Source organism: Oreochromis aureus, linkage group 9 (genome assembly GCF_013358895.1).
Source record: "Oreochromis aureus strain Israel breed Guangdong linkage group 9, ZZ_aureus, whole genome shotgun sequence".
NCBI lineage: Eukaryota > Metazoa > Chordata > Actinopteri > Cichliformes > Cichlidae > Oreochromis > Oreochromis aureus.
In genome coordinates, this window is record NC_052950.1 from 17,440,451 (window position 1) to 17,458,741 (window position 18,291).

General features: G+C 41.2%; 1 protein-coding gene across 1 annotated transcript in view; it reads right to left on the reverse strand.

Moving 5' to 3' along the window:
- prex2 (phosphatidylinositol-3,4,5-trisphosphate-dependent Rac exchange factor 2) overlaps positions 1 to 16,868 on the reverse strand; it is a 94,206-nt gene extending 77,338 nt beyond the window's left edge. The window contains exon 1 of the mRNA XM_039617481.1: positions 16,529 to 16,868. Coding sequence (XP_039473415.1) covers positions 16,529 to 16,666 — 138 coding nt within the window. The 5' untranslated portion in view covers positions 16,667 to 16,868. The remainder of the gene's footprint in view (positions 1 to 16,528) is intronic.
- Between the last annotated feature and the right edge of the window lie 1,423 nt (positions 16,869 to 18,291).

The following is an 18,291-nucleotide window of genomic DNA, read 5'->3' on the forward strand; positions in this document are numbered from 1 at the left end:
TTCAAAGAGTTTATTGTCATGTGTGCAAAGAAAAAAAGCATTTCTAATAATATAAAATAAATGGAGGCAAAAAAACTGAAGTATTAAATAGATTTATGTGCAAAAGAGCTGAGCTTAATATGCTGGTTTGATATTATTACTGTTAAAATAGGTCAGATGTTCAGAGTCTGATAGCAGTGGGGAAGAAGGAGTTGTTGATACAGTTATATCAACTGTATATAAAAAAAACAACTTAATGCATCTTCTAAATGGTATTTAAGGCAGAAAGAACAGCACAGAATGAAAATGTTTGGCCTCTATTATATAGAGGTGAACAGATTTATGGACTGAAAGTACCTGATGTCTGTATTTGTATAGGAATCTGCTTTTGTTTGCTAAAGCAAAATGTGTCAGGTAGAGCTGCGTGTAGAGCAACTCGTTAACAGTTTATTTGTACCGTTTTTCAGTAGAAGAGCAGCTAATTTTCAGTTGTTTAAGGGTGATTTGTGTTTCCACCTGGGATCAAACCAGGGATTTTTCACTTGTTAGGCAAATTTGTAAAACAGTACAAAGGGAAAAAAAAGGATCTATATCTGATTTTTTAAATCCTCAAATGTCACTATCAGTATTAAAAATCCTATATCAGTCAGGCTCTACTATTACGCCTATTAAACTGTGGTAAGATTCATGAACATGAAGTCAAATTTACAAAGATGAAAGAAAGCTGACGCAAAAACAATTTGTTGAACCAGATCCATTCAAACCACATCCGCCGTGACAATATGATGAATTATAACTCAATCAATGGCCTGTCACACCAGTCCGAGCCAATGCGACATGACAGACGTGAGACTGAAGTACAATACAACAGACTGACACTGACATTTCAGCAACCCATTCATTGGACAGAAAGCAGCAACAGCAGTTCTGTAAACATCAACGTGATCAAACTCCACACTGACGCGCAGTCACTTCAAGCAACAAAAACTTACATCTGTCTTTGCAGTTAACCCTAACCATGGGCATCCGCTTACTGCCCCACTGAGGGCCATAATGCCATCTGTCGCCCACTGCAGCCACACAGCAGGCAGCCTGACCTGAGCAAGCTAACATAATACAACCACAAAGCATGTTAATAGGTTACTTTAATGAGCACACAAGCCAAGAGTTATTCCTTGCCACTGAGATCTAAGTGAGCGGCTGTGACTATAGTAAGCTTACTGAACAGTTTCACTTGATTAATTGTGAACAGATGGAAAGCGGGTGGCGCTAGATTGGTGGTAAAATCTACATTTCAAGCTAATTACAAAGCCAATGTTCTGTTAACCGTTGTAAGAAAACAAGCCGACGTGAAAAAAATTACTGAAATCTTTTTAATCACATAGTACTGACGTCAAGCTGCACTTCAAAAGGAAATGCACAAGCAAATGTACGAATCTAGATTTGTGGTTGGAACAGAAAAAAAAAATGCAACGAGTGGGGCTTAAATAATCAGCCTCTTTGTTGTAGGCCAACTTCATGCTGATTACCATTCTGTAGCTGCCTTGCCTCGCAACTCTGCCACTCACTAGCATTAACATCTGATTAGCAATTCTAATATGTACAAACACTAAGCAGAACCCGTCAGGCCTTCGCAAAGGCCCGCCGGGGCTTATAGTGTATGACCTCAGCTGAGCAATTTTCATCAAAACAGTGCTTCCTATCACCAAAGACAGCCTTTACAGAGTATCACTTCTAATAATGAAAGGTCTACTCAACAGGAAATAATCTCTATATCTGCAACTCGCTAATTATCCTGCATATCTGCAGTTAAGTAGAGCTCTGCTGCAGAACGTCAGGATACACCTCGAGATGCTTATCAGATTAAAAAAGCATGAGACACAACGTGTTAAGAAGCGAGGACATGCACGGCCTGAAATCCTTTCATTTTCTCAAAAGTTGACTGCGCGCCTTTTGTATGAATTCTGGTTGTGGCTTGATGACCGCGAAACCGATTTTATGTGATACACAGCGCTCAGCAATCTGTCAATAAATGTTTTAGTTCGATTTGGTAAGCTACGGAGATGCACCGCTTGATGGAAGCATTAACCGAAAAAAACTATGTTACTTAAGGAAAAATGTTCAGAGACAAAAGGTTTTGTCACCAGTTGAAAGGCTGAAATCTGTGTTATTATGCTCAAAAAACAAAGAAAGCACAAAAAAAAAAGCATTAGTCTGAACAATTAATCTGAGACATTATGGACGTTATTCCTCAGGCTTGATTTGTGGAAACGAACACATCTCTTCCGAACCGACTGCCAAAAGTGCCTTGTTGTTGTTGTTAAAGAGACTAGTTCTGGAACAGCTCCACGGACAGTGAATGGGAATTCGACTGGCTGAATATATGGACACAGTAACAGTACCCAGGGTGACCATTGCAACACCTAACAGCATGTATCTAAATCGAGCACCTATGCCATCCAAATCCAGTCTCATTTGGTTAGTGGAGTGTCTCTTCACTGCATCATAGAACAGAGCATCTGTTTTATGGCTTAAAGCTTTGGTTGTAATATTATTAACAGTTCTTGCCAATATGATAATAATTAGTAGCGTGAAACAAAGTTCATTGAAAATGGATTTTATAATAATTTTTGAAGGTCATTTTCTTTAAACCTCAGGTATAATTTGATCTGAGTTCATTAAAACAAAAACAACAACAAAAAGAAAAACACCTTCTTACTAATCTCCTTCTTACTTGCTATTCTGTCCTTGTGACAAGTGAAATGCATTTTTTTGCAGTATGTGTTTTCTTGCAGCAATGCACTGTGTCTGGGCGCTGACCACTGCTGAATCGCAAGCAGACTTCAGTGGCTGCAGAGCTCAATGGGAGCTGTTCATGGTCAATGTCATGGCTTCTGAGACCAAAGATGTAAAGAAACAAGGATAAAATACTGAACAACAAGTTGTGTTTCATTTATGGAAGGTCTTTATGGTTTAAATACTCTCTTCAATCACTACCGGATTTCTAAAAGATACGTAATTACAATTTTTAATCATTTACCAACATTTTTCTTCCTCTTTCATGAAAATGAAGGAAAAAAGTGGCCTTCAATACTCTGAAGTATGTTAGAGTATTTACTACTGCTGTCAATGTAACATTTATAGACCAATTTTGAACTCCAACTAAACAAGTTAAGAACTCAAACACAACCACACCCTCAATAAGAGTATTGTAGAGCGTCCGGTTATGTTAATGAAAGTTATGCATCTGCTATATTCTCAGTCTCAACCTGCCAGCACTAAATCCCATTGCCACTTAGCGCTATTTGGTCAGCTGTGTCATTTAATTTCAATATTCATATGAAATAATGTCAGATTTCAGGAGCACAAAATGTCATCAATTAAAAAAGAAAAAAAAAATCAGTCTGCTTTTATTACAAAGCGTGTCACCCCTCTTTTAGCCATATGTGCAAATCCCCATATAGGGAAAAAAAACAACTGTTACATTTGGTGCGATCAGCAGGAGACTTTCAGAGTTTTAGAATTAATATATGAGCATGATTTGGTTTTATAATGTGCTTTATGCCATCATGCACCACGGGTTCTAACTGTGACGTAGTGAATGATGGTCAGGTTAGTGTTGCTTTTTTCAGGAGTGGACTGTTCCTCCCTATCAGCACATTAAAGCAGCTGCAACATCAGTTGCAAAACCATCAAACTGTGGGAGAGAAATATCTTCAGAGGTGCCCTTCATAGCAAGACTTTCTAAATACTGGAGCTACTGTGGCAGACAGAACCTGCACAAGTTTACCTTTGCAGGGAGTTCTGATGTCAACGATCAGGCAAGCGACTGACAAAAAGTATTTGTAGGATTTATTTGAGTCTCCTGATGCTCTGAATCCAGTTAAATATTCTACATTTAGTTAACAACAGTTCTCACACTGAAAAAGTGGTGCTTAGTGTCTTAACGACAACTTAAAAAGGAATAGATCCATCACCCCCTTGCTACTCATTTTCACCTCTAGTGTTACAGAATCTCGAGGGCTGAGAGTGAAACTCTGTTTCTGACATGATTGTTGATGCAGTGCTAAATCAGAGGAGGTTAAAAAAAAATAACATGTTAGCAGATACAGTGAAATACAGACCTGAGGGTGGGTGTGGTGGTCTTGGTTGGGGTGTGGGGGTGAAAAAAACTCTACTCCTGTCTCAAATCACAGACTTCGGTACTTTTACTTGTGCAAAAGTGTGTTCAAATCGAATACATGCAATGCACTACAGAGTACATGGATGGGATACTATGTATACTTAGCAAAGGGTAGGTTGGTTATTGTTCTGGAGGTTTTAGCAATCAGTTTTCCCCAGCGTTCGCCATCAACCCCCAGCAACCACTCTCAACTGGACGTGGAATACTCATTTTTCCTTCACACCTGAAGGTTGCAAGATGACCATGGACTGGTCTCTAAGCCAATGTGACTGGGGCCTTATTCACATGATCCTAGATAATCACCATGATTGGCAAACGCCCAAAATAGCTGAGAAGTTAATGTCACATGGTTGGTGGTCACATGTCTGAAAAACCTCAATAGAAGTCTAAGGGAAAAGCACTTTTTGTTTTGACCACTGATAAATGCTTTCTTGCTTTGTTTATGGGCTCAGTCACTCATTTTGGGTGATACTGAATAAAAAAAAAAAAGTCTACTGTATTAATCTTGGTCCTATGTTTTAAAATCAAGAATTATCAGTGGTTTGAAGTCCTCATCACATCCAGATTTTTGCAGCCAATGACAACAATGAAAATACTCATATTGACACTTTAAACAGGACTCGAGAAACCAACAGGTGATGTCATGGCAGCTAGGTCCATATTTTATACCATCGCTAATACTGGCACAGTTTTTTCCACTCATTGATGTAACAGATGTAGCATTGTTTGGTATTTATTTGTGTTAAGCTGTCACCTTCAGTGTATAATTATTCAGCATTAAATGTGTGGTTGGAAGCGGCATTCGGTTTGAGACAGCACTACGCAGTTCAAGAAAGTGCATAGTGTACTACACGGAAATGCACCAATAGAAATATATTCAAGCAAAGGTTGCTATTAGGACATACAGTACAATCTTTCCAATCCATGAATTTCCATCAGCAGCATCCAACAAGAAAACGCTTAGAAATTGTGTTCCCTCGGGCCCAGGTATAATCACCTGGAATGTCACTTTGATGGCTGAGGGTGGGGACAGCACATTAAAACCCCATTAAAGTTTTCATTATTCTGCAGAGCAGATGGGTGTGATGAATAGTTCGGTGCAATCGCTGCATGTGGCCCTACATGCTATTAATCAGCAAAGGCCTACATGCTGTGGGCCGCAAAGGCACGGTAATGTAAATCGTTGCTTTGCTCTTGCATACAGTGTTGCTCTTATTTGAGAAGTTAAATAATCTGACACTAGGATTAGGAATAAGAAGCTGACATCAGGTTAAGCAAATAACAGAACTAACAACTAGACACTTAGACATGAGTGACAACTCGCTCAATATCTGCAGGAGTCGTGCAGCTCAGATTACACCCTGCGTCCTCTGGACTTCAGTGTCATATACAAAAGTAGAACAGCAGACAGGCTAGCCAAAGGACCAAAGTAGTTCAGGACATTTTGTGAATGGATATTATGCAACGCTGTCCCCGCAGCACCTCTCCACCAGACTGGAAAGATACAATCGGCGGAACTGGCCCCTCCCCTTGTTTATGTTCATCTCTTCGTCAATGAAACATGTATCAAGCAAAGGAGTTTGTCAAAAACGGAGGTCACTTGCTTCCTCAAATAAGTAAGCTAGCTATGACATGATAGGAGGACAATGACAGACATTCCTGCGCTCCAAAATAAAGGATGTGCACATGAATGCTGTATGTGCCGAGCCAGAGCACATGCTCGTGTCAGAGGCTGCAAAGAATGTGAAGTGCACGGATGTTCGGCATGCCCAGCAGAATGCGGTGGCAGGGGAGGAACCACAGAGAGAGGGGGAAAAAAAAAAAAAGAGTGCTTAAAAATAACCAAAAAAAAGAGCGAGACAATGCAAACAAGCTGCTCTGATTAGAAAAGCTGAAAAAGCTATGTAGCTGCTTCGATGGTGCAAAAATGACTTTGAATTGAGTACAAAGCTAGCCTCAAACATCTGTTAATCCATTCAAGTTTGAGCCATTTAAAGAGTGGGCAGGAACACAGGGTGTGTTTGATGTATCAAATGGAAAACAACCATTTTAAGTCCTTGAGGATCAATTGGTGCAACTGTAGAACAACAAGCTCTTCCTAAAATTAAAGTGGTGACGCAGCTTTATTAAACAGAGTAAAAATATTATGTGAAGTAACACATCTGTCAGCAAAACTAGTGCTCTTAACAGTATTACACTGCTTTTGCTGTAATGTGGGATCTGTTGCTCACTACTGAAAAAGGTCCAATGGAAGTTCATTGGCAGTGGTTCTTCTGCAGCGCTCCAGAAGAACAAATAGGCCTTTCTATGAGCCTATTAGAGAAACTGCCCCTTTTGTCCATGGACAATTGGCTGATCTGCTTTGTTGTGGTGACTGATAAATAAACGTACACATAAACATCCTGTGTGCACCCCCCCCCTGAAAATTTATAGGGACATCTCTATGCACTTGTTTTCATTCCATCACAATCTGTGATCTAGGGTGTCTCATCAGCAAATAACAAAGATGAGACAAAAGCCATTCAAAGCTGGAGACAGACACACAAGCATGAAAAAGCCCACTGGAGTGAATCACTAGACTGTGACGCTTTGCTCATTAACATAACTGTGTTTTAGAGTACAGTGTGTGTGCTTGTGTATATATATTGGACATATATTTCTGTCTACCACGGCAGTAGTCTAAAAAGTAAAGCAGAGTAATAAAGGAGAGCCGGTAACAATGGTGTGAGCTGTTCAGCACCCCTGGGCAAGCTTTGAAAGCACCTGAGTGTGTGAAGGTGCTGCAGTGGTGAGAAGTGAAGGGCAAAGATGGAAGGAAAGGCAGGAAGAGGCATTGAAAAAAAAAAAGAAGGAGAGAGCCTCTTTGACCTTCTTTTTAACATAACAACTCTGTAGGGAGGATATGAGTATACTGTGTATGCTGCCTTTACCATTTTTCCTGTGCAGAACAACTGCTTTTGAATTAAAACAGTATTAAGGGCTAAATTCAGAGTAAATCACCTACACACATGTCTGTGACACACACACACACGTATCCACACACCCCAAATTCCTGGCAAGCAAAAACTGAATTTCCTTCAAATACTGACTAGAGACAAACAGTCTCTGGTGCAGAGATCCCACTGGCACACTGGGAGACATCCGAAAAGAGAGAAAAGGCTCTTTGTAGCAATTCCCGCAATAAGCCAGGTCCCTTCCTGGCTTCAACAGGTTCTGATGACACCTCCAAGAGGCATCCTGTGCTTCCCATCTCATTAGTCCTCTTTCCCAAGCTGACTTTTCCCCCCTCCACTGGGAATGTATACAGGAAACACACGCTATAAATACAACAGGGAATGTTAATAATTCCAACTTGGAAGCGGCTATTAAAGCTCATCTGCACAACTCAATAAAAGCCTCTGGTTTTAATTTACAGCAGAGTACACAGTGAGAATTCATTTTACATGATCTTCTGGTAAACAAAAGTCCTTTTATCTGTATAATATGCGTTATTTTGGGAAGCTGTGTGTATGAGAACTGAGAAACAATTAAAATACTGTAAAAGCAGGAATTTGACATTCTCACAACAGCATATAAAATACAGTGGTGTGAAATATTTGCCCCCTTTCTGATTTCTTATTTTTTGCATATTTGTCACATATAAATGTTTCACATCATCAACCAAGTTTTAATATTAGCCAAAGGCAGACAGAATAAATACAAAAATGCAGTTTTTAAATGATTATTTCATTTTTTATGGGCAAAAAAGTTGTCTAAACCCGCCTGGCCCTATAGGAAAAAGTAATTAGCCCTATAGAAAAGTTAAAAAACACCACGATCTAACACAAAGAAATACCTGAGAAACAATATCGTTGACATCTATCAGTCTGGTAAGGGTTACAAAGCAATTTCTAAGGCTTTGGCACTCCGGTGAACCAAGGTGAGAGGCATTATCCACAAATGCAGAAGACTTTGAACAGTGATGAATCTTCCCAGGAGTGGCCAGCCTACCAAAATGACTCCAAAAGTACAGTTGGTAATCTTTAATGGCCTCCTCATTCAGGAAGCCATAAAAGAACCCAGAACATGATCTGAAGAAATGCAGGCCTCACTTGTCTCAGATAAGGTCAGTGTTCATGATTCAACAATAAGAAAGAGACCAGGTAAAAACTGCGTCCATGGGAGAGGCCCTAGAAGAAAAAGAACTCAAAGGCTCATCTCACATTTGCCAAAAAAAAAACATCTTGATGATTCCCAAGACCTTTTGAAAGTATTCTGTGGAGTAACGAGACAAAAGTTGAACTTTTTGGAACATTGGTTTTCTGATACATTTGACATACAAAGAACATCATATCATCACTCCAACACGGTGGCGGTAGTGTGATGGTCTGTGGCGGTTTTGCTGTGTTAGGACCTGGACAACTCGTCATAACTGATGGAATCATGAAGTCTGCTCTCTATCAAAAAATCCTAAAGGAGAATGTCTGGCCATCAATTCATAACCTGAAGCTCAAGCGCACTTTGGTTATGCAGCAGGACAGTGATACAAAACACACCAACAAGTCCTCCTTTGCATGGCTCAAAAAAGTCAAACGAAGGTTTTGGAGTGTCTTACTCAGAGTTTGGACTTAAATCTGATTGAGCTGGCATGACCTTAAATGCTCAAAAACCATCCAATGTAGCTGAATTACAACAATCGTGCAAAAAAAGAGTGGGGAAAAATTTCTCAAAAGCAACGTGAAAGACTGCAAATGCCTGATTGCAGTTCATACTGCCAAGGGTGGCATAACCATTTATTAGGGTTAGGGGGCAATGACTTTTTCACAGCACTGTATGACCATGTCACAAAAAAGCCCAGAACAAAGTTCTGGCTTGGAAAGAAAGTTTAGACCAATAAGCAATGTGCTTTGAGGCATCTCTAAGAACTCCCAATTGTCTGTAAAAGTTAGAAAAATTCTCCACTTTGATGTTATTGCTGTCCTTTCACTGACCCTGGCACCAAGTACATTCATAAACAGCTGGAATGAAGCAATTTATCTAATGAATATGTCTGTGTCCAATGTCTCTGCCTGACTCGGCGAGCTGCTTTCACAATCGACACTGAAGCGAAATGAGCACATGAGCATAAAATGATCCTTGCGGTCATGTCCGCAGAGCTTAATACCTGACAAGTTGTGGGTCTGTTTAATTTCACCCATCGTTGTACTCCAAGTGGTTAGCAAGTTTAACATGTTAGGAAGATCGTTTCATTTGTGAAATTGGATATTAGGTGGGGAGACTTGCCTCCAGTAGATGAGAGTACGTTTCCAGAGAGCAGGACTACAATCTCTATGTGCAGTCAAGCAAACCATCACCCACTGATTGCTGGCGATTCCCAGCAGAGCCGCACACACAGCACACTGTATTGATCTCCGAGATGACTAAACAGAATTGTCAGCCTCCTAATCTGTGGCGCGCTCCCAAGCATGACTGTCTCACAGCCCGATTGTTCATTTGATTACCATTCAAACCATCTGCAGGAGGCCCCCCTGCCACCCATTTCAGCAGCACTGGCAGGAAAAATGAAACCTGCAGCGTCAGCCTCTCTCACACATGACAGAACTGGACATTTTGTCAAAGGAGAACTGAACAACTACCCTGCCAGTTTCTCCCCAACTCTCATTCTGCCCAACCACAACTACTGAGCGTATTCCCACCCAAATCCAACCCCCCCAGCTCATCATTGTTGCTTTTTGGACTGTTAATGACCAGATCAGAAAGCACCACACTGAAGGAACTCCATTATTTATCATTATTGTTCATAATGTGGTGAAAGTTTTCTTGTCAGTACAGATACCAAGACTCTAGCCTTGACTACAAAAGGACAGTTTAACATCAACATGTCTAATATCGGGGCTAATTCATCCTTCATACAAAGTCCAGCAATTTTACATCTTCAAGAAAAAGAAAGCCACAGAAAGGATGTCTGCAGACAGAACTTGTTTAGAAACAGAGAGACACTTGTCTTACAGCAAATCTTATTCAACTGCTTAATTAAATAATTGACGCTAAACTGGAAATTCCCATCACGTCTGGCTAACTCTGGTTATGTACAGAGTCAGAGCTCTGAAGTGCAGGACGGACAGAGACATGAATGACATGGAAAGTGTGAGTTTGAACCACAGAGGAAATATGGAAGCCTGTCTAGACATATTCAGCAAACACTCCATCAAAAAAGAAAAAGACAAAATCAGATTTGAGAGTGTAGCAGCAAAGAGCCATAGCGTTTGTGAGATAATTGAAGACATGAAAACACATGGCTGGCAATTACTTTTTTTTTTTTTTTGATGGCAATCGTTTAATCCGGCTAATGAGCAACATATGAATATTTTGTTTAGTTTAGAAACATGCTTTCATTTTTTCCAGGGGTGTTATCCAAAAGGATGGTAATGCTACGGGTAGGTTCACAGCACTGTGTCTACCTTAGTCTCGCCCTTTTCTACTTGTCGCATGCAGGCACCGTGTGACAACGCAGCTGGCACAGGTCAAATCACATCCTTCCTTCTCCTCTGGGCTGAGGGATAGCACCCCCCCTCTGCCTTCTGAGCAAAGCCTACTCTATGGATTCAGCACAAAGGTTAATGCAGCCCTGACGCCTATGCAGTTAAGCCTTCTGGTTGCTAAGAGGCCGCGTGTACAGTAGCACAACACTGCTTTCCATGGCCAGTGAAGGCATCGGTGGGGGGATTGTATGTGTGCGCATGTGCGTTTAAGCAGGAAACATGCAGCACAATGTAAAGATGGGAAGGTCCAAGAAGGAAGGAAATCCTGCCTGAAAAAAAATGGCCTGAGACAAAAAGCAAAAAGTGCTTTCTGCTGTGTTAAAATCTGCTAGTGGGACTTTACACCAGGTCCTTTTGGAGAACCACAGAAACTTTTTCATTTTTGGATCTGCACTAAAAAATCGTCGCATTTTGAGCCTTTTTGCAGCAGAAGAGAAACTCTGAGTGCCCTTTGCAGACTGTGGTAAGTATATATTGATTGGTCAAACACAAAAATAAAAAAAATCCAATAAAACAACTGTAAAGGATTAGCTTTTATGGTTAGCCTTTAAAAAATGGACCAAGATACACAAGAATGAGCTGACACTGGAACCCAGGCTTTATGAAGTGCATATTTCCCCTCAGCTTGCAACTAGGCATTACAAAGCAAAGTAGAACAGAACAGGAAGAGACTGAAACAGGATTACAAGACAATATAAGTCCGCAGCAAGCAGTGACATTGCATTCAATTGGGCAGCCATTGCGTCACTTTCGCATTTCCTATTAGCAGTGCAAATTTAACACAGAAAAAAAGGCTTGGGCATATGTGATTCCCCAGTGGGTACTTATCCACATGTAACTCTCAAAACTGTTTGGTGGACTAATGACAGAGAGAAGGGAAGAGCACAACTGCAAAGAGACTTATCGAACGATTTGCTAAATCTAGAATGGAAAGGTGAATGCATGAAATGCTGCAATGCTTGCCAAAGACACTGATGCTACTCAACACAGCATTGCTCAGTAAAGAGAAGGATAAACCTACTCAGTGTTTTAATTGATCCAGGACTCGAGGCTAATCTTGGCTGGCTAAAAGGCAGATTTAGATTTAAGATATGCCGCTTAACATAATATATTATAATAAATATATTGTTTATACCATATATTGTAAAAACAAAATTACAAAAGGCACAAAAGGTGCCAGCTTGGAGTAGTTTACAGCCAATCAGAAAGAGAATCACTTAAATTCAGGAAGAGAACCTATGAAATTGTTCAGTAATGTGAGAGGTACATCCTTGCAAACACAGCATAAAATGTAGGCCGCTTGTGTAGTGCCAGCAGTGTTGCAATTAAAATGCAAGTGAGCCGCTCCGTCAGTTTGGGGGCCTCACAAGGGGGACACAAGAGAGAAGCTGCCTGTATTCTTGGAGAGGACAGCCTGACCAAATCCAATTAAAAAGAGTCAAGGAGAACCACGTCTCACCTCTCCCTCGCTTCACTTCTGTCTTCTAGTTACTCTCTCACAAGCATACGCATGTGTGTCTGCAAACCTGGATCATAGCTAAATGAAGAAAGTCTGAAGTTTAAAATTCTGCTCAGTGACGAGGAAACATGTGGGTCTAGCCAAACAGCGATCCATAAGTGGAAAAAACAAAACAAAACCCAAATACACTTCTTTAAAGGCTATCCACGGGTGGAACATGTGCAGCCACCACCTGCTCTGGGAGCAACGTTGAAAAAAAGGAATAACAGGGATTTGTGACATATGAAAGGGCAGAGTGTATAAGAGGCAGGTGTGGAAGCCATAACATTATGAGGCTATCATCCGCTCTGGAGAAAAAAAAAAGGAAGTAATTAAGGAATAAAGAGGGGAGCAGTCGGGGGAGATACAGCAGACTGCCTCTCTGTGGAATCGCTTATCACACACCACAGCCTATTATAGAGACAAACTGATGTAAGCAACAGTAAATGGCTATTGGCAGGCTCTCTGCGTGAAACACTCAGCCCCAGTCTCATAACTATACAATCCCAGTCTACCAGCATCATGCTGAATATGCCCCGTCTTGTGTTATGTTTCATACACAACTTTTGCTTTTGCACTCTTTGATCCAGCGTCTCCAGCAAGACAACGGCTTTTAACATTTCTGGCTTCTGATCCCTACCACATGCACCAATTAGCTTTTTAATGTCAATAAAACGTTCATCCTTAGTATGTATTCAATAAATAATACGTCTGACTTCATCTATTATTTAACAAAAAAGAAATAAATAAAAGGAACTGCTTAATTTACCTGCAGACTTCCATTAGAGCAAAATATACATGGCATTTTAATTCTTAAACATGGCGGCACTGAACTCTCAAACGCACACGTATACACACACGAGATTGCGCTTTCTCTGTTTACACGTTTGCTTTCTCATCTGATCAGGATGCACTGATCGGATCAACAGAATCTTCTCTTCCTGTTTCCATCATGCACAAGAGAGAGCTGAATTCTCAAATGACATCTACAGATTATCAGACAGGAAAGGGATGGGAACAGGAGGCTGTGACCTTCGGGGGTCATCTGCTGACTGTCGAGAGGCGACCAACCTCCTCCTCATTCGGCTGGTTATATGTTGCAGGCAAAAAGAAAGGAAAAAAAAAAATTCCTGGCCCAGCGGCACATGCCAGAGCAACTATCCCAACCATGTAAATAAATCCAAACCCAGAGGGACCGCAGTGGAGCCTTCAAATACAAATACACAGACAGAGTTTACTTGAATACCTGGGTTTTCTAGGAGCTAACAGCATTTTCCATTAGGCTTCATTTTCTAACTTCCTGCAGGCGTATTCACATGGAAGACACAAGTGATTTAAAGTGCGGACCAAAAACTGCTGCACGTCAAGTCCAGAGAGCACAAGAATAACCTCTATGTTGCCAGTGCACACGCATGCAATGTGAGGTTTTTCTTGAATTTCTTCCCTTGCTGATCAACAGTATCTAAGATAAAGGCAAAGGTACGAATTCTACAGCATTGCACGGTCTAAAAACCACATCTGTTCAATTTCAAGTTATTCAAAGGATTAAAAATGTTTTAAACATTACACTCATATTACTCGGGCTTTTGTTGGGTAAGGAAGGCAGCAGCTAAGGGACCACTTAATGCACTGCAAAGCTCTTTGGAATATATTAAGTTAACTTGTGATCTCCCTCCAGAATTGGGACATGAAAGGTTTCCCCCATTGTAGCTTCTTGCATGCTTCTTCTCTTAAGTGCTTATCATGCAAGCAAATGGCTTTCAGTGTCTCTCCATCAATGGCAAACATTGGCAGACTCTAAGTATTTTGTTTGACAGTGTGGCTAAAAAACTGCAGACAAGCAAAGACCTCATTAGAGTCGCTGTTTACATTATGCCTTGATTTGTTCCTCCCATTGAGGCTTTTCTAAGAATGACTATCATTTTATTGGCTCGTAGCTGTCCAAGATAAACACCACTGTCCACCACCACCCACTATCTCTTGCTATAATTGTTCATTATATAAGATAGGAAAGACATATTACGGACAGCTTCCCTGAAGCCTTCCTCTCACTGTCGGAATACTGGGGACGTTTGGTACATTAGGTGGAAAAGGTGGTGTTTTAATCCAGAACAATGCCCAATTTAAACTTTCCCAGTGGCTTTAAGATATAATCTACATATTTTCCCACAAGACGTCGGGTAGATCCACACAATAGGCGCATACTATCCTGGGACAAATTGCTCTAATCATCCTTGTTCTCCGTGCTGTTTTCCACTACCTTAAAAATGAAGTATGTGTGAGGTGCATTGTGTTTAGGTCCCACAGATCGGCAGCAACAATCTTTGCTCCTCAGTTCAACTTTGCCTACCGACCGGAGCCTCATTGTTCTCCAGCATTTCCTAACCTCAGAGGAATTCCTCCTCCAGGAAATATGCTTTACAAGAGAAGGCACCAAGCCCAGTTACTCACAGAGACCACCCCCCTCTACCCTTCACCCTCCTGGCAACATCTGCCCTGTGATCCGCTGTACCCTTTTCCCTCTCAACCCTTTAGCGATATCGTGCGTACGCATCTTCAAGGCCTCCGATGCCGCACAAACAGGGCACATCCACCCTGACCCGAGACACTTAGACTCTTGGCAGTGGAGTAAGAAAAAGACAAGTATGTGTTTGTGTGATCAGATGAAAGTCTTCAATGTGACCCTTTCTCCACAGGAGGGCTGTCTTTGATCATCCTGAGCATTTCTGACGATGCCCTCCAGGATCTCCCAGAAGATAAAACCGCTGATAAGCGCGAATCTTTGTCTTCTTCTTATTCTCCTATTTTTTTAATCATTATCACTCCACTAAACCAACTTAACTCTCACTGTTAAGACTCCGGTCTGATGCTTCCAGCATGGCATTCCCAGCCAGAACAGAAAGGCCTTGTAGGGATCAGTCACCTCTGAAATCAATCCCAGTTCCAGCACTACAGGGGAGATAAAGAAGGGGAAGGGGGAGGCTACATTCCCCAACCCCCCATCTTCAGGACTGAGGACACGTTCCCCTCATGTAATCACCTCCTCAATTTCTCCACTGATGTGCCACTTCTAAGAAAGGCTCCATCCCCTCTCTGGCTCCTCTGTCCTCCATTGGAAACATCTGGGCGTTGGCGGCGGTGGTGATGGAGGGGTCGGGATGTACACATTCATACATGTGGTCTGGGAAACTGCAGACCACAAAGTGCCCCCTCAACCTCTCTTCACAGCAAATTTCCCACCACACTGGGAATGTAAAAATATGGTGAAAGGCAAAAGGGCACAGGGCATCGCATTAAAGTGTTCACCGCCAGGATTAACGTCCTCCACGGCCACTTGGGCAAATTAAAACACTCGATAAGCAGCAGTGCACAATGACGACTTTTCACAGCTTTTTGGTTTCAGCAAAGTCGCCACATCCTCCTGTCTTTGAAGTCAGGCGTCACTTCATGTAATGCCATTAAGTTGACAGCCATGACTCCGCCGTGCAGAAACCAAAAGTGTTATGCTTTAGTGCAAAACTGGAGTTGTGCTGCCAGCTGAGTGCTAACTCCAGCGGTTTGCATTTGAGTCCACCTGTGCTGTCTTTGGCAGAACTGACTCCTGCTGGATTTAATGAGAAGCTGGCAAAGACGGTGACTAAAATGCCCTCTTCTGTACTTCTTATGAAGTGTGTGGCAAATTGGGTAATTACTGGACTGAACAGATGCTGTAGAGGGCACAAAATATAAAAAAAAGAAAATAAAGAAAATACACACTGAGTAGAGATACAGATGCCATTTAAACAAGTTTCCTCCATGAATTGCACTTCAGTGACTCTGAAGATGGCAAATAAACTTTAAAGTAAAGCTGTACACAACATAGAATGATGTACCTAAATTAGCGGGGAAAAGTCCTGGAAACATTTATTTTTTTGTCTTGGTTGACCTGCCATTTATCCTAATGGTTTATGAGGGCCAGACTAACCACTGTGAGCTTAGAGGAGCCCATGAGCAGACTGCGAAAAGGATTAAACATCACAGTGGCTGTGCAGGAACTAAAGCTGTGCCATGCCTCTTTGTGACTGCTCTTCCAATTTCACACTTGCATTTTCAAAGGTAAATGTCTCCATCAGTAGGATGGCGTCACACAGTATTACAGACAACTTTATGGCTCATGCTATGCTCACAGCGCAGCAGCATGCAGGGTTTGTACAGGAGAACGCGCAACACTTCTTGCCCTGCAGGCTGATGCACCGTGCATACTAAACAGGCTGGCTGGTTTGTGTTTACTGAGAGGCTTGTTTTGTTTTTCCCCATTAAAGTATGCAATCTGAGGGTTCTCTGTTTAAAACCATTCTCATCACTCACCGAGAGAAACTCGAGCGTCCCGACATAGTCCCGCTCAGTCTTTAAAAGTTCATTTAGGACGCACACTCGCAACCGCAGCTGTTTCTCCAGGTCCTTCCCGCTTTCTGCTCTGTGCTCACTTCTGCCTTCCTCAGTCATTGTGAGTATATATAAAGTTATTTCCTTCAGGAGTTCACAGCTTCACATCACACAGCGAGTTTTAATGGCAGAAGTGTAAAGTTTGCAGCATGGTCAAAAAAAAAAAAAAGTCAAGGAGCGACCGGTGTCTGTACTCTAAAATCCACAAAATGTAGGAGAAAAAGAGCGAAACGCAGTGTAAGAAAAAAAAAAAAATAGTTAAAATAAAGATTTAAAAAAAAAAAAAAAAAAAAACGAACTTGTGAAGCAGCTTCCAACAAATTGTGTGACTGAGCGTTGTACAACAACTGGACACCACTTAGTGCACCGAATCCATGTGACTCCTTAAATCTTCATCCTAATCCAGCCTCCCAGCAGCTTTTTACACGGAGGACCAGTGTAAAGGCACCAGCAACACTGGTCCTCTTGGTGCTGATTTCAAAATAAAACCACGGGCTTTGAGAAGCAGCTAAACGCCAGATCAGATAAAAATGACCTCACGGTCATGAAGATGCCCTAAAGTTGATCTAACTGCCAGCCAGAACTGCGGAAAGGATACTCACTGTACACCCCGGTGCTTAGTGTGACTCTTTTCGTGCTTTTAATTTGAAAGAACGGTTAGTATTTTGAAGCTATCTCCAGGTAACTTGACAATCCTTGAAGCATATAATCAAATACACTTAAGATATATTAGATCATGAATCTAAGCTACTAAACTGCAACTTAGGAGAAATCTGCATAATAGTGTATTTTTTATAAAAGGTGAAGGAACACACTTTTATTCCAGTGAAATTTACTGAGTGAAAAATAGTTTACAAATCCTCAGAAACTTCATGCACCCCCTCTGATACTGCTTCAAGCCAGTGGTCACTTCAGAATGTAACCATGCAATATATAATCATATAGTATTATTTAAATTACTCTCATTTTTCTACTTGTGATACAGCTCAGTAGTTGTTTAATGGCGTAATGAATTTCAGTCATAACCCTTTGACTTGTATCATTAAGTTTCAAATGAGCTCATCACTACTATCTGTGAGCTAATAGGAAACGTATTGCACAGCCTGCGTACACCATCAGTTCTTTAAATCAGTGGTAGTTTTTGGTGGCAAGAAGGACAGAGCTGTAAAGAGCAGCTACGTGGGACATGATAGCCCTGCACGCGCCATGTGTTTTAATGCATTTACACATTTATTATTCTTTAAGCTTTCTGCTTGAGCACATTCAGTTTAAGATAAATGCTTTACACCCAGTCTGAAATGTCCCTCAACTCTTAACCTCTTTACACAGACTTGTCTAATTCGTGCCAGCTGACATGTAGGGCAACCAGCAGGCTCTGATATGTGTCTGTGTCCAGTCAGTTTCTCAGTGATGCTCCAGCTGTGACTGAGAATCTTGAGCTTTGTTTCATATTCTTTTTAACATTATTGCGTGCACAAATATGGCTCTCATAAATATGGCTGGATTAATAGATAAAAGGTGTCTTTTAGTTTGAGGGATTTATGAAGGAGCTGTACAAGTGAAGAAGATATTTAGAATTTATCTGCCAAAATATAAAAACAACAGTAAATTTCACTTATTAGAGGCGTAGCTCATCACTTAAAACACACCATATAATCTATCTATCAAACATGTGTATGGCTATT